Source organism: Patella vulgata, chromosome 3, assembly GCF_932274485.2.
Source record: "Patella vulgata chromosome 3, xgPatVulg1.2, whole genome shotgun sequence".
NCBI lineage: Eukaryota > Metazoa > Mollusca > Gastropoda > Patellidae > Patella > Patella vulgata.
In genome coordinates this window covers 59,553,212-59,567,576 of record NC_065881.2, presented here as the reverse complement: position 1 = coordinate 59,567,576, position 14,365 = coordinate 59,553,212, and the positions used below count along the sequence as shown (strand labels likewise).

The window sequence follows — 14,365 nt, the reverse complement described above, 5'->3', positions numbered from 1 at the left end:
GAGTGTCAATAACAGCAGCGCAGCGTCTGTACATGGAGTTGACCAGACGATTGATGAACGCCATTGGCACCTGGAACCACTCTCAAAAAAGCCTGGCGCTATCCATCGGCTGTGTTTGGTCTCCTCTGAATTTCACCACAAACATGTTCAAACGGGTTTAAGTCCGGACTAAGGGATGGCCAGTGCATAACGTTGACACTGTTCTGCTGTAAAAGTCCCGAGTAACTCTGGCGGTGTGGGCACGGGCGTTGTCATGCTGGGAAACGTTGTTTCGATGACGTGCGAAATATGGTATGACGTGGGGTCTGAGAGCTTGATCGATGTAGCGCACTGCTATGATGCCGCCTCCTCTGTCTGAACCAAGATTTCGGAACACCACAGGGCCCACTCTCTGGTTCAGGCCGATTGCACCCAAAACTATTATGCTTGGACCTCCCCATCAGTCTTGTTCCATGACACATTGGTCAGAATAACGTCGACGCCATATTCTAGTCCTGCCATCTGCAGTTGTTACGCAATACCGACTCCTCTGTAAACAGAACAGTTCTCCATTGCCTGTGTCGCCAGTTCTGGTGTTGGGCAAACTAGACGTTCACGGCGATGGCGCGGGGTGGAGGATCGGTCTACGGCAATGTATGTTCTCTCTGGTGAGACGTCGGCGTACTGTATCGGTACTGATAAGTCTTCCGTTTGTTCCCACTGTCTGACGTGCTGTCTCAGATGTCTGTGTGAAGAGATTCTGCACGTGATATCGCACAACATGGCGGTCTTGTCGCTTTGTGGTGTCCTTTGGTCTACCAGTTCGGGGAGATCATCCGTGGTGTTGGTGGCCCGAAAGCGTTGCTGAAGCCTGTAGATGGTCCGAACATTGATCTATAAGTGATTGACAACGGGCTTGTGCAGCGTTGCCAGCGTCGAGCCTTCCAAGCACCTCGTTCCTCCGAGTTGTGAGTCGTGGAATGCTGCTGACGTTGTAGTGTAAATGACTCAATCAGGTATGGGGGGGGGGAGGTGCATTTGATAGGACTGGCCCCTGTGAACAGCACGTGCAGCAGTCTGGTTGCGTTTTTGATAACATTTCCTGGATTCAATTCTGTGTTTGGGAAGGAACCGTTTTGCTCAGGTAAAGTTGGAGATGTCACAAATATACAATAAAAACATTTGGCAAGTTTTATGCAATGCGTCTATTCAGAGTTACTACCAACATGACGTTTCTTTTGCTGCTTAGTATATTTGAGTGTCTAAACCGGGCTTTTATTCTTCTAAAAATTCGATTTAAATGTGATCAAGTCAAGTCCGAATTATCGCTAATTTGATTAAAACACAAGAGCCTATATCGTTTCGGGTTTTTATATATATATATATATATATATATATATATATATATATATATATACTATTCAAAAAAAGTAGGGGATATTTGATTTTGGGGGCATAATACTAAAATTTGCAAATGACTACGAAAAAAGTCACTATAGAACCTAACAGAAGAAACATTTCCAGTTACATGTGACGCCCAAACGCACCAATAGCTACCGCATGGAATGCAGGTGATGCTTGGGATCATCATGGGGGTCCAACCCAAGATTTGCACGACTCTGACTTTGAATGTTACAGTCATTGTGGCATTGAATTCCAGGGTGGAAACATCAGTTTAATTGTTTTAGTGACCAGACAACTTTGATATGCGTCGGCTTACCCAAAATGAAAGGTTACGTGCCCTTGGCATGCTACAGATCGGCACAACACAGGCGGTTGTGGCGCGGACGATGAATGTTTCTCAGTCTGTCATAAGCAGGCTATGGTCCAGATACCGTGATACACAATCTGTACAGGACAGACCACGCTCAGGTCGACCAATGGCGACAACTCAAGCCCAGGATCGATTTATCCGTACCTTGGCCTTGAGAAATCGTGTCATCACAGCAAATCAGATCAGCGCTCGTCTTCAAACAGACACTGGTGTGAGAGTGAGTGGCCAGACGATTCGGAATCGACTGCATAGGGGTCACCTTCGCGCCCGACGTCCTCGCGTGATCCCTTGTTTGAGAGATCATCACATTCAGGCAAGACGTCGTTGGTGTAGGGATCGTCAACACTGGGATAATCGACGCTGGAGCAATGTGATGTTTTCAGATGAGTCAAGGTTCACTGTTGATTTTTTGGAGAAACGTAGGAGGGTGTGGCGTCGTCGAAACGAGCGCTTCCAAGACGTTAACGTCATCAGACATGATCGATTTGGGGGTGGTTCTGTTATGGTGTGGGGAGGCATCACTGTTGCTGGAAGAACGGCTTTACATGTTGTTGCAGGGCGTGTTACAGGCCAGTACTACCGGGACAACATCTTGGCAGTCCATGTTGTGCCGCTCGCACGACGTCACGGCCGCCGTTTCCAGGATGACAACGCAAGATGTCACAGGGCCAGGATCGTTACAGGTTACCTCCAACAACAGAACATCACCACATTACCTTGGCCAGCACTGAGTCCCGACCTCTCCCCCATCGAGCATGTCTGGGACATGCTTGGACAGAGGTTACGTCAACGTCATCAACGTCCTGCCAATGTCCAAGAACTTGCTGCTGCGTTGCAACAGGAATGGGACAATCTGGACCAAAATGACCTTAGACGTCTCATTAGGAGTATGCCACGTCGGATCAATGCTTGTTTGGCAAACAGAGGAGGATTTACCCGTTACTGACTTGGTTGTGATGCTGTGGTAACTTTGCTGTTTGACCCCGGGTATCATTTTACCCTTATAATGGTCAGTCTGTGCCTTACTTAGTCTAACGATCATTTGGAATAAATTGATGAATGTGAACTTCATTTCATTTTGTCATTTGTTTCTTCGTCAGTTTCATTAGGTGACTTTAATAACACTTAAAAATCAAATATCCCCTACTTTTTTTGAATAGTATATATATATATATACACAATAATGTCCAAAAGAAAGTATACACACTAAAAATATGACCAAGTTTTGTTTAAATCAAAAAAATGTGATAAAACTACATTGAACATGTCTCGTGCGTCCAAAATTCAATATTTCTAAGCAATAAAACGCAAAACAAATGGGCATTGTACCTAAATACCGCATACAATGGAAAAACGACTGTTTGAAGCAGGACGAAATGCTCAGTGTATACTTTCTTCTGGACATTAGTTCAAAATTCTGTTTTACTTGTCTTTACTAGGATCTGGAAGAGTTATATATACTCTTCAAAAGAAAAAAAAAAAAAAAAATAGGGGATATTCAGAAACAATACAAAACTGCGGAAATGCACTGCAGTTTTTATTAGAGGTAACCAGTGTATGTTAACAGGCCAATTGCCTAGACTTGGACAGTTCAAATGGGCGGCAAAGAGACACACCGTCAAAAGTGAAAATGGACTGATTTGTCTTAATTAGTAATTGCTCCACCAATCCTCAGACATTCAGCAATTCGTCGTGGCAAGCTCTTAATCAACGATCCAATCAAGATTTGGGACAATCTGACCCACTCCCCTTGCACTGCCACGGCCAATTCTTGCAGTGTTGTCGGTTGACGTACACTTCTCCTGGTGAAAATAAACGTAACACACTAAAGCAAAGATACGCTAAAAAGTAAATATTATGCAAGAACCGATAGGAATGTTAAGATGGATAGATAAACCAGCACGCGACAGTTATCAACCCTTCCTTGAAGTGTCAAATTTGACAATGAACCCCTCCCACGTGTATGGCGCTATTGCGTATCGGATGTGCAGCTCAGTGGTTCTGTTGGGGCGATAAGTTCTTCATCTGTGAACATACAAAACATGTTAAGTGTCCATGATTTGCATTTTAAGAGTATATTGCATTTGGTTGAAGTGGGGGATAAGCCAATGAAACTGTCCGTTATGGTGAACTGTGGGTAAACCACTAGCAATGTGAACGCCGATTAATCATAAGGTAAAAAGCCGCTCGTACGACCCGACCCAACCCGACCTTCGAGTGCATCTTGTCAGATATTCAAGTAGTGTAGGCCATCAAAGTATAAAAACGAAATATAGATCTGTATTTTAATTGTATTAAAATGTCGCGAGACGCGTAATCAAAAAGAACCCGAGGACAATTTTCGTAGATCAAATGCTTCTCAAATATGGAAAAAGAAAAAACCGTAGCTTGTACAAGGCGCAAAGTTTTCGAGAAACCGTGGGTTAATTCGGTCATGTATGGTCTAGGAACGCCCAATATCTGTAAACGATTTGAAACCCGTTAACAGCTTCTATAGTCCAAGAGAATGTTAAGGGACCATACTCATGGCAGTGTTGGATTAGAGACAATCCCACTTAACACTGCAAATTTGTTCCAAATTATCGCTGGTCAGTAGTCCAATTAACAGACAATAGCCAACTTCGTAACAATATCATTACGCTTTAAACAGATCCAAATAATGTTTCATCACGACTCATTTTATTATGATGAATTAACTTGTGCATAGCAGAATATTGCTGAAAAAGTACATGTAATTTCGCTACATAAGATGCCAACACGGATACAATGTAAACAATACCGTTTCGAAACTAATACCTTCGCCGTTTTAATACCTTAAGTGTCCATAGTTTTAGGGAAGACCAGATTAACGAATAGACAGCGACTTACCTCAAGTATCAGAGGCCAATCCAGCAGTGGCCAGAGGGATTCTCGGGCAATTGCTTCAGGAATATGCAGACAGGATATCCCTATACTGAAAATTGAATTATAAGATGTCCAGATGATAACACATTCGATTCAAATAATCGTATACGATTAAGCGTATAACAGTTTCAGGTCTAACCTTCTGGTGTTACCATCCCATCGACTGCATTAGATCAGGAGGCCCGCCATCAAGTAGTGGCGTTATGCGATTCCCCCGCTTGTACGTGGTGAGTAGATCAGTAGACTGCAGGTCGAAATAGGCCAGTCGAAATGCTTAAACATTAACACCTCTCATGCACGTTTAAAATCGGCCATTGTACATGTAAAGTTTGAAAATAAGGGAAGACAATTCAATTTACAGCAGAGGTCATCTGCACTTAGATACGCAATCGGATTTAATTGACCAATTTGTCAATCATGAACACATTAGAATGACCAATTTCAGGCAATATACGAGTACAAAGGCCATGGTGATCCATGGGGAACAAGATCCCGTCCGGGCCACAATTTATGTGTGGGGGGGGGGCGTCCGTGTTGCTGGGTAGTATTGGGCTGGTGGAACATGCTAGAGTCGATAAGTAGTATCTGACCCACAGTATGTTTGACAGTGGCATTATGATAATGCTGAAATGGCATTGAAGCAGCACAATTTTTACCAGGTGCAAAATACTAAAAACCTGATGCAAAGCTAGTCATTGCAATCCCTCCACTAAGCCCCTGATGAGTACATAATAAATAAGTCAATATAATTTAAGAATTTTATTAATTAAATTCAGTTTTTCGAGGCTTCACCTGCAAAAATGAAATTTATATTGTGTAATAAAGTGACCTTAAAAGCATATAGCAGTTTTATATCGGGTTATTGAATGCGAATATTGCTACATTTACGCACAGCAGGCTGTATTATGTGTAGTGGTGGGGCAATTTACTTCTATTCGATCACATCTTTTATCTAGCGGATAAAATCCGAGCCCCACAGCAGTCGCCTCTGAACAAGATGGCCATCGATAGCAGTTTATCCATTATTGTACAACTTGTATGTTGAATTTCAAAAGCTTTGAAATAATTTTGTCGAGTTTCAAAGGTTTTGTGAACACTTTGTCTATCAATCCGTAAAGGAGCCTCAATTTAAATTCTGGTAAAAGATATATTGACTTACCCTTTTACGAGGTTTTTACCAACTGAACACGAGCTCTGAAAAAATAAATATGTTACAAATGTGATTTTAGCATCTTGTCTACCTTTTAAAATTATCCGAGGGGTTGACATTTGGAAATTAATCTGGATTAAAAATCGGGAAATACCACCCTTGAATTAAAACAATGTCAAAGAATGATTAGCATGTATAATTAGACTAATTTATACAAAAATTAAAGCTAAAACAATTTAGAAACACGCATGTTGGGCAACCCACGATGTTTCAAGAACCTTGAAAAAGTAAAGTACTAGTATCTGTTGTAACAAGATGTTACTGTTACTTATTTTAGAGAGATTAATTGTATTAAACCAAAAGTCAGTCTAGTTATTAAGCACACAAAAAGTCATTTTATAAAGCTGCTGTGTAACAGTTATTCAGCATAGATTTTTCGGCTGTAAGAGTTTGTGTAGAAATATTTCATGTTCGGTGGCTATTTGTAAGTTCATAGAACATACCCGCGATTCTCATGTCTAGCCTGTAGAACTTTGAGTGAACATTCGCTGCGGCAAGTTACTTTTAATAGAGCTTATGACTTCGTGGGCCGCCTCATCACGGCATTACACAATTGAACGTATGCAAAATGTCAGTCCATTTCAATCGTAATACACTGGATACACTACCACCGACAGATATCGTCCACAAAACTGATGTCAAGTCGAAGTTACCAGAAAACAAGGTGCTCTAGATCTGGCTTTAAGGGCGTTGCCATGTCTTAAGATTCGCACTAAGTTTTCAAACTCTCGGCGACGCTTTAGTACCCGTCTCCTTTTCCTCCTAAAGAAAAGGGGTCAGAGACACGATCACCGGATAGGTCAAGATAGACGGGGGAATCCCTGACGGTTGATCTTAAAATAGTATCCGAAATTTGTTTCCAACGTCACGGTAAATATAGTAGCTCGTCTTTCAGCATAGAAAACGCTTCTGTAGCCTCATTTTGGTACACAACTAGGCTAGGGAATTCCTTCGATCTCAATAACCAGTCTTTTTGACAGCTGCCGATAACGAAAAACCGGCTCGATGTTTTCTATTTTGTGGGACACGACAGGATTAGCGAAGTCTACTCATTGTTATTACACGAATAAGTCACGATTCTAAGGACTTTTGTAAACCTCAAAACCCGATTTTAACAAACTTCGCGTCAAATTGAAGCTTAGATCTGGAACATTTCTACGGGACGAATTTTGATATATCAAATAAGATTTTATTTCAGACCAGTTTACATAACGAACTTTTGATTTTCTGAAATTGTGGCATGAAAAATAACTCGCGTAATTTTATTAACCACTAGCTTAGCTATTTGCATGCCAAAAATTTAAGACTGAGAACTTTTAGATTTATGACGAAAAATTTGGTCATTTTTAAGCCTATTTCAAAATTAATCTTTAAAAACCACAAGAGATGTGGCTATATTAAAATCGTAGTTTTAGATGTCAATTTAAAGATCATACGAAATTTATGGGGAGCATGTTTTAAAAATATAAATTGTGAAGTTACAGGTAGACATGGCAACGCCCTTATAAATCCATTGATATACAGCATTAAGACCATTTGAGCAATTCCAATTAGCGCACTTTCGCAAGAATTGGGAGGATTTAGTCATTTGTGAAAGAAATGGGTTTAATGAAAGGTAGGGAGAATGCCTAGACAACGGAAATTTCGACAGGAAAAATATATTTTGAAAGGTTAGTGCCTAATAAGACTATATTCCCAGCCCACTACCCATTGCGGGAAATAAAATATTGTTTACTTACCCCATTGCAGCTGCCTGTACATAGTTGAAAAGTACATTCATACGATACAAGTTTATCACCTTCAACATAGAAAGATTTAAAGTAGGGACTTCTTGTCGTTCTACCATTAGTTATAAAACCTGTATTGTGAGGTATAACTTGACCGTCACCACAACCAGCTCTCAAAATGGCGTATCTCTTTTTGTTGGTGGCACCAATACCATAACAAGACACGGCCCTAAGTCCGATTTCTTTAACTGTAAAATAGACATTGAAAATATGTTAGTAAATGTAATTGCATTTCGGCCACAGCGGCAGTTAAACATATCAGCGACTGTCACCAACAACTGGGAACAAATCGTATTGTTGAATCTACAAATATATATACATTACAGGTATTGAGAAAGCTACCGAACTGTCGTTATAGTTAGGTGTATTGAAATATTTTGCGAATTGTTCTATTGTGTGTCACGGTAACAAATGTAAACGAACATTTCAAATACACTATGTGATTGTCGAGGTTACTTATATATAAATACTTACGTGTGCCTAGAGATACAGCATATAAGGTAATAACTTTATCAATAGGTATACTAGTAGATATAGTATTACGTCTTATATCTTGTACATTTAATGTAATATACGAACTGGATACAGATGTTCCTACGTTATATAACTTTTCATGGGGAGACACCAAACTGAAAGCAGCGAAAAAAATCTTTACCCTCTTTACGTGTTATTTGATCTGGTAAGACATCCTAGCAACTACTCAGTTGCTTCTTCAAAAGCCCATTCTTTTTATTTGAACGGGATCGTCGTTTCAATAAATGTTTGTTTTTTTTTATTTTATTAATGTCATTATGTACGGATAAAAAAAATCCATTAGTTTTAAATAAAGGGTCATAAATTGTGACAAGTCACTTTTTGCAGAAATTTGATTTCGCCTCGACAAAATCAAGGATACACGAGTTCCAACTTCGCAAGATTTTCGAATGAAACCCAAATCTAGGCTTTTGAAATCGTCCGGTTAGAAGCAGGTGAATTCCAGAAAGCCAGGCAGTTGAATGTTCCCCCCCCCCCCGCCCACCCCGAAGTACCATTTCTTGCCTTTGGGATAGGTACTGATAGAGAAGTTCAACACGTGACCACCCAAGCTCGGGCCAAACATGAGTGACCCCCCAACTGCCCGAGAACATATCCAGTTACGTCATTTGCGGAAACCGTTAACAGCGACCTCTTCTGCATTAGAAATTCTTGGACGGCGTAGGATCTCAGACTAGTTCATAAACGCCTACGTAAAACCGGATTACAAGCTAGACGTCCCGTTTTGAAAAACGCCGACAGTCAAATCCGAATTCAAATGGGTTCAACACAGGCCATTGCCACACTGGAGAATAGTTTGGTTCAGCGACGAGTGTGGTTTGTTGCAAGGCAATGGTAGAGCGAGGGTATATTTTTTTTGGAGGGTATACTTAAAAAACAAGGTCTAGTTTTGGTATTGTCAGGATGAACGATATCGTTATTGCCGTTGCAACAAAGATCTTAGATGACTAAATTTGACATTATATTTATTCAACACGAATAACTACATAAAATTCTACAATATATTAAAGTAGGGTGACCCATGCACCTACAGAAATACAGTCAACCGCTGATAGTTCGAGACTACCACTGAAGCGTGCACATTCGCAGTGTCGAGGCCAACTTTCTGACAGTATGATACTATAAATAGCCATGGCACGTGCAATTCTACAAATCTATCAACTATACTATTCAAAAAAAGTAGGGGATATTTGATTTTTAAGTGTTAATAAAGTCACCTAATGAAACTGACGAAGAAACAAATGACAAAATGAAGTTCACATTCATCGATTTATTCCAAATGATCGTTAGACTAAGTAAGGCACAGACTGACCATTAAAAGGGTAAAATGATACCCGGGGTCAAACAGCAAAGTTACCACAGCATCACAACCAAGTCAGTAACGGGTAAATTCTCCTCTGTTTGCCAAACAAGCATTGATCCGACGTGGCATACTCCTAATGAGACGTCTAAGGTCATTTTGGTCCAGATTGTCCCATTCCTGTTGCAACGCAGCAGCAAGTTCTTGGACATTGGCAAGACGTTGTTGACGTTGACGTAACCTCTGTCCAAGCATGTCCCAGACATGCTCGATGGGGGAGAGGTCGGGACTCAGTGCTGGCCAAGGTAATGCGGTGATGTTCTGTTGTTGGAGGTAACCTGTAACGATCCTGGCCCTGTGACATCTTGCGTTGTCATCCTGGAAACGGCGGCCATGACGTCGTGCGAACGGCACAACATGGACTGCCAAGATGTTGTCCCGGTAGTACTGGCCTGTAACACGCCCTGCAACAACATGTAAAGCCGTTCTTCCAGCAACAGTGATGCCTCCCCACACCATAACAGAACCACCCCCAAATCGATCATGTCTGATGACGTTAACGTCTTGGAAGCGCTCGTTTCGACGACGCCACACCCTCCTACGTCTGTCCAAAAAATCAACAGTGAACCTTGACTCATCTGAAAACATCACATTGCTCCAGCGTCGATTATCCCAGTGTTGACGATCCCTACACCAACGACGTCTTGCCTGAATGTGATGATCTCTCAAACAAGGGATCACGCGAGGACGTCGGGCGCGAAGGTGACCCCTATGCAGTTGATTCCGAATCGTCTGGCCACTCACTCTCACACCAGTGTGTTTGAAGACGAGCGCTGATCTGATTTGCTTTGATGACACGATTTCTCAAGGCCAAGGTACGGATAAATCGATCCTGGGCTTGAGTTGTCGCCCTTGGTCGACCTGAGCGTGGTCTGTCCTGTACAGATTGTGTATCACGGTGTCTGGACCATAGCCTGCTTATGACAGACTGAGAAACATTCATCGTCCGCGCCACAACCGCCTGTGTTGTGCCGATCTGTAGCATGCCAAGGGCACGTAACCTTTCATTTTGGGTAAGCCGACGCATATCAAAATTTGTTTTCTGGTCACTAAAACAATTAAACTGATGTTTCCACCCTGGAATTCAATGCCACAATGACTGTAACATTCAAAGTCAGAGTCGTGCAAATCTTGGGTTGGACCCCCATGATGATCCCAAGCATCACCTGCATTCCATGCGGTAGCTATTGGTGCGTTTGGGCGTCACATGTAACTGGAAATGTTTCTTCTGTTAGGTTCTATAGTGACTTTTTTCGTAGTCATTTGCATATTTTAGTATTATGCCCCCAAAATCAAATATCCCCTACTTTTTTTGAATAGTATAGTTTCGCAGTAGTCGAACCAACGGTTGTCGTGCCAGATACGCCCACATTTTGCAAGAGATGGCAATGGTAAAAAGAACTCGATTTTTCGAACAATCAGGGGCCATAATCCAGTAAGTTATGGCCCGAAATACGCGAATATCAAAAGGAACCTTGATCTGTGGGATATAAACCTATTTAAAGTTTAATGAAAATCGGACACATTGTGACCCCACATCTTCGTATTGTATTTATGTACTTTCACACTATTTGCGTTCAAGGAGCGTCCGTTCTTTCCGATTTAAGAAATTCAATCTCGATTATCAGGGTGTAACGATATATTTAATATTTTTTGAAAATCTGGAGAAATCGCGACCTCCAGAAGGGTGCACAAGATAAAGTGATTTTTCCGTACAATCAGGGGCCATAATCCAGGAAGTTACAGTCCGATACATGCCAATATCGAAACGACCGTAGATTTGTTGCAGGTGAACCATATTCAAGTTTGTCAAATTTTGACTCAAAAACAAATTATGGACGGACGAGGGCGACGACAGTATACGTCCACGTGACAATATGGACATGTAAAAATTTGCGCTGACCACAACTGAAGTAAATATTTGGCATACTATTGTTAGTCGATGTTAAAGTAAGCAGCTTACCCTCCGACTACTTGATGACGAGAAGCCGAGATTTTAGCTTTAGAATTGAAAGAACATGATACAGTATAAACTTGTTCATTAGATAATAAACCAGATCCTGGTAAACCATATATTATAGCTACATCTAATTTATATGTTCCTTTGTGATTCTAAAAAAGAAAACACGTTTATTAGATTTATTGGTTCTCAAAATAAACTGAAGTAGTGCGGATCCAGGGGGTGTGGGGGTGTTAAAAATCCAGAACTGAAACCACAGCAAGTGTAGTACGTTTTATGAAAAATCCCAGTTTCTGGGTCTTATCAAAAGTGGTTACTTATCCAAGATATGCCAACATGATAGAGATCATGCACTTCTCAAATATACAAGGTCGGCTTTACCACCTGACCTCCCCCCAAAGATAAATTCTTAGGAACCTGGCAAACCCCTTTGCAAAAATGCCTGGATCCGAATAATCCATCAGATATACTTACTGTAAACAGACATCCTCTGGAACTATGTACATAACTACCAACAAGTTCATAATTAGCCGCATCATATTTGGTAAAATTCAGATCTCCATTAGCACATCTAGCTACAGCTCGAATATTTAAGTCTGTCAAGATTTTTACAATAGGTCTAGCTCTGACAGAGCTTCCACAAACTGGTTTAACTGAAATATTTTACCCAATAACCAAAATGTAGCAAGGTAAACTTTACTTCGATAGTAAGTAAAATGTTCAATTTGACCCAATTGTCGAAAAATAAAATATCAAGGGGGCGGGGACTATTTGACTCGCAAAATTGCAATAGTTTTGAAGTAGGTGGGGAGTACCTGTGTATTGGTGTCAATATTGTCCTGTTCGTGTCACCCATGGACCATAACTAGCAAATTTCCATATAAATGGAAAAGTACCGTTATCAACAATTATTTTACGAAACCGCAAATAAAACCCTCCCTACCCCAGATCCACATTTAAAGTAGTTAGTATATCCATTTATACAGGGACCAGGTAAAACTTGCAAATTACTAAATCTGTATCTCAACTGTGGTTAAACCTGGGACAAGATCGCAGTAAAAAAAAAAAATCTTAAACTGTAACTATAGAACAAATTTAAAACCTAAGTATGATGGATGTGGATTTAAGTAGTCAATCAGTCTATAATAAAGCAATTTATGACCGCTATCGAGTCCCGGGCACGATATAAAACAAAATCGTTCTATTTGGAGTGAACAGCCACGTCTCCAATATCACCATTTCGATTTTAGTTTGGAATGTTGTCCTTTTTTCCGATGTGATCATTTTTATCCCGAGCTCTGCATTTATCTTTTCGTGCATTACGACCAGTCCAATTAAGATATTAGAGAAGAGCTTACCATCCAGGATGTATCCTGCAGGAATATCCATGGCAGATGTCATAGCCTAAAATAAAATGTACGCTTTCTTACAATCAATTTCTCTTGTCGGTTAAGTGAAGAAAAGGAGGACGGTCATTCACCTACGAATAACAGCGATATGCTGGCACAATATATCGCCTACAAACCATCCTCGATATCCCCAGTAGTCTCATTTCACTCCATAGAGACATTCAAATAAAAGCCGACAACATCTTTATCAAGATAATTTGAAATAACATGTGGCACCAATCTTCTGCTTAGGGCCTTTGCGAGTCTTAATCCGGTCCAGACCACCCGTTTGGCTGGATTGTGGTCACAGATAAACAGCCGATTTAGTTCACATGTACGTAGGCCTTACACAATACATACCAATGACAGAATAGTCAACGATAGAACCAATAGAGCCATTCTGAAATACATAAAAAGTTCTGATAAAATAACTTCCCTAACAAAGTAGGTAGCCGATTAGTTAAAGTTACAATTACATATTTTCTAAGAAAGTCAAAACCTATTTCTAGGTCTTTTGCTCAATAGGTTGTCAAATCACTATTATACGATCATAGGCGTCTTCTCACACTTAAAACTCATTTACACCGGAAATAAATTTAGTTTACGTCCCGTTTTATAATTTAGAAATCTATGTGCCTATTTTCGCCAAAATAAGGTTTCGCGAAATACAAAATTGTACATGTGGGGCTATGTGGAGTAGTCTCCCCTTTCCGTGTAGGAGGGTGCATTGCAAATGCATAATATAAATATTTAGTGTATTCAGGTTCATTTTTATTCGTGATAGTGGTCCGATACCTCCGATCTACCTAAAATCAGGATAAAGATCATGGTGGCGAAAGCAAATAGTGAGTTTATATTAAAGCCAAAAATGGACTTGTACTGAATGCTGTGGAAACGATTACACTGTGCCATTCTTGTAGGACAAACCTTAAAACTAGAAACAGGTAAACTTGGGGACGGTTAATTATGTCAAAAGAGGAACAACACCAGATTACGAACGTTAAGGTAATAAAGCAGAAAAAACAAATCAGTTGAAAAAAGTACGTATTAAAATTGCTACCTAACCTACCTGTTTTCCTGATCCTGTATCAAACTCAAACGCCAGAAGCGTAACGAAGCGCCCTTTTATACCTTCCTTCAAATGCACGTGCGTGTGTATTCATTTATACGGCGAGTTCGATTATACTTGCAGTGCATTAAAATAACACACTGGTACGCTTACAACTTTTTTGTATGAAAATCAAATGAAATGGGATATAATGTCATGTTTTGTGGAATAGATTTTTACAATGCCATACTCGGACATTCAATATATTTTATTTTTCAGCGATCATTAGACGGGATCCCACCCACGAACTTACCCTTTCAGCATCTGAGAGAATATTATAACTATGAGTGACTGAAGAAAGTTTAAGGACGATTAGAACAAGAAATAAATTTATAGTAGAACCACAGATCAATACATATTC

At 40.4% G+C, this 14,365-nt stretch overlaps 1 protein-coding gene across 3 annotated transcripts; it reads right to left on the bottom strand.

Moving 5' to 3' along the window:
• Positions 1 to 3,277: 3,277 nt before the first annotated feature.
• LOC126816772 (vitelline envelope sperm lysin receptor) lies at positions 3,278 to 14,009 on the bottom strand. 3 transcript variants are annotated; one of them, XM_050543491.2, is made up of 10 exons: positions 13,966 to 14,009; positions 13,257 to 13,296; positions 12,867 to 12,912; positions 11,983 to 12,161; positions 11,512 to 11,660; positions 8,129 to 8,283; positions 7,607 to 7,842; positions 5,817 to 5,851; positions 4,622 to 4,706; positions 3,278 to 3,578 (listed from the first exon to the last, which is right to left on the bottom strand). In XM_050543491.2, the coding sequence occupies exons 2-10, from the start codon at positions 13,293 to 13,295 to the stop codon at positions 3,399 to 3,401; spliced, it is 1,104 nt and encodes a 367-aa protein (XP_050399448.2). In that variant the 5' UTR covers position 13,296; positions 13,966 to 14,009; the 3' UTR covers positions 3,278 to 3,398. The 3 variants fall into 3 exon arrangements, with proteins under 3 accessions (XP_050399448.2, XP_050399449.2, XP_050399451.2); XM_050543492.2 differs by having other exon boundaries at positions 3,278 to 3,555; XM_050543494.2 differs by lacking the exons at positions 3,278 to 3,578; positions 4,622 to 4,706 and adding an exon at positions 5,404 to 5,449.
• Positions 14,010 to 14,365: the final 356 nt, after the last annotated feature.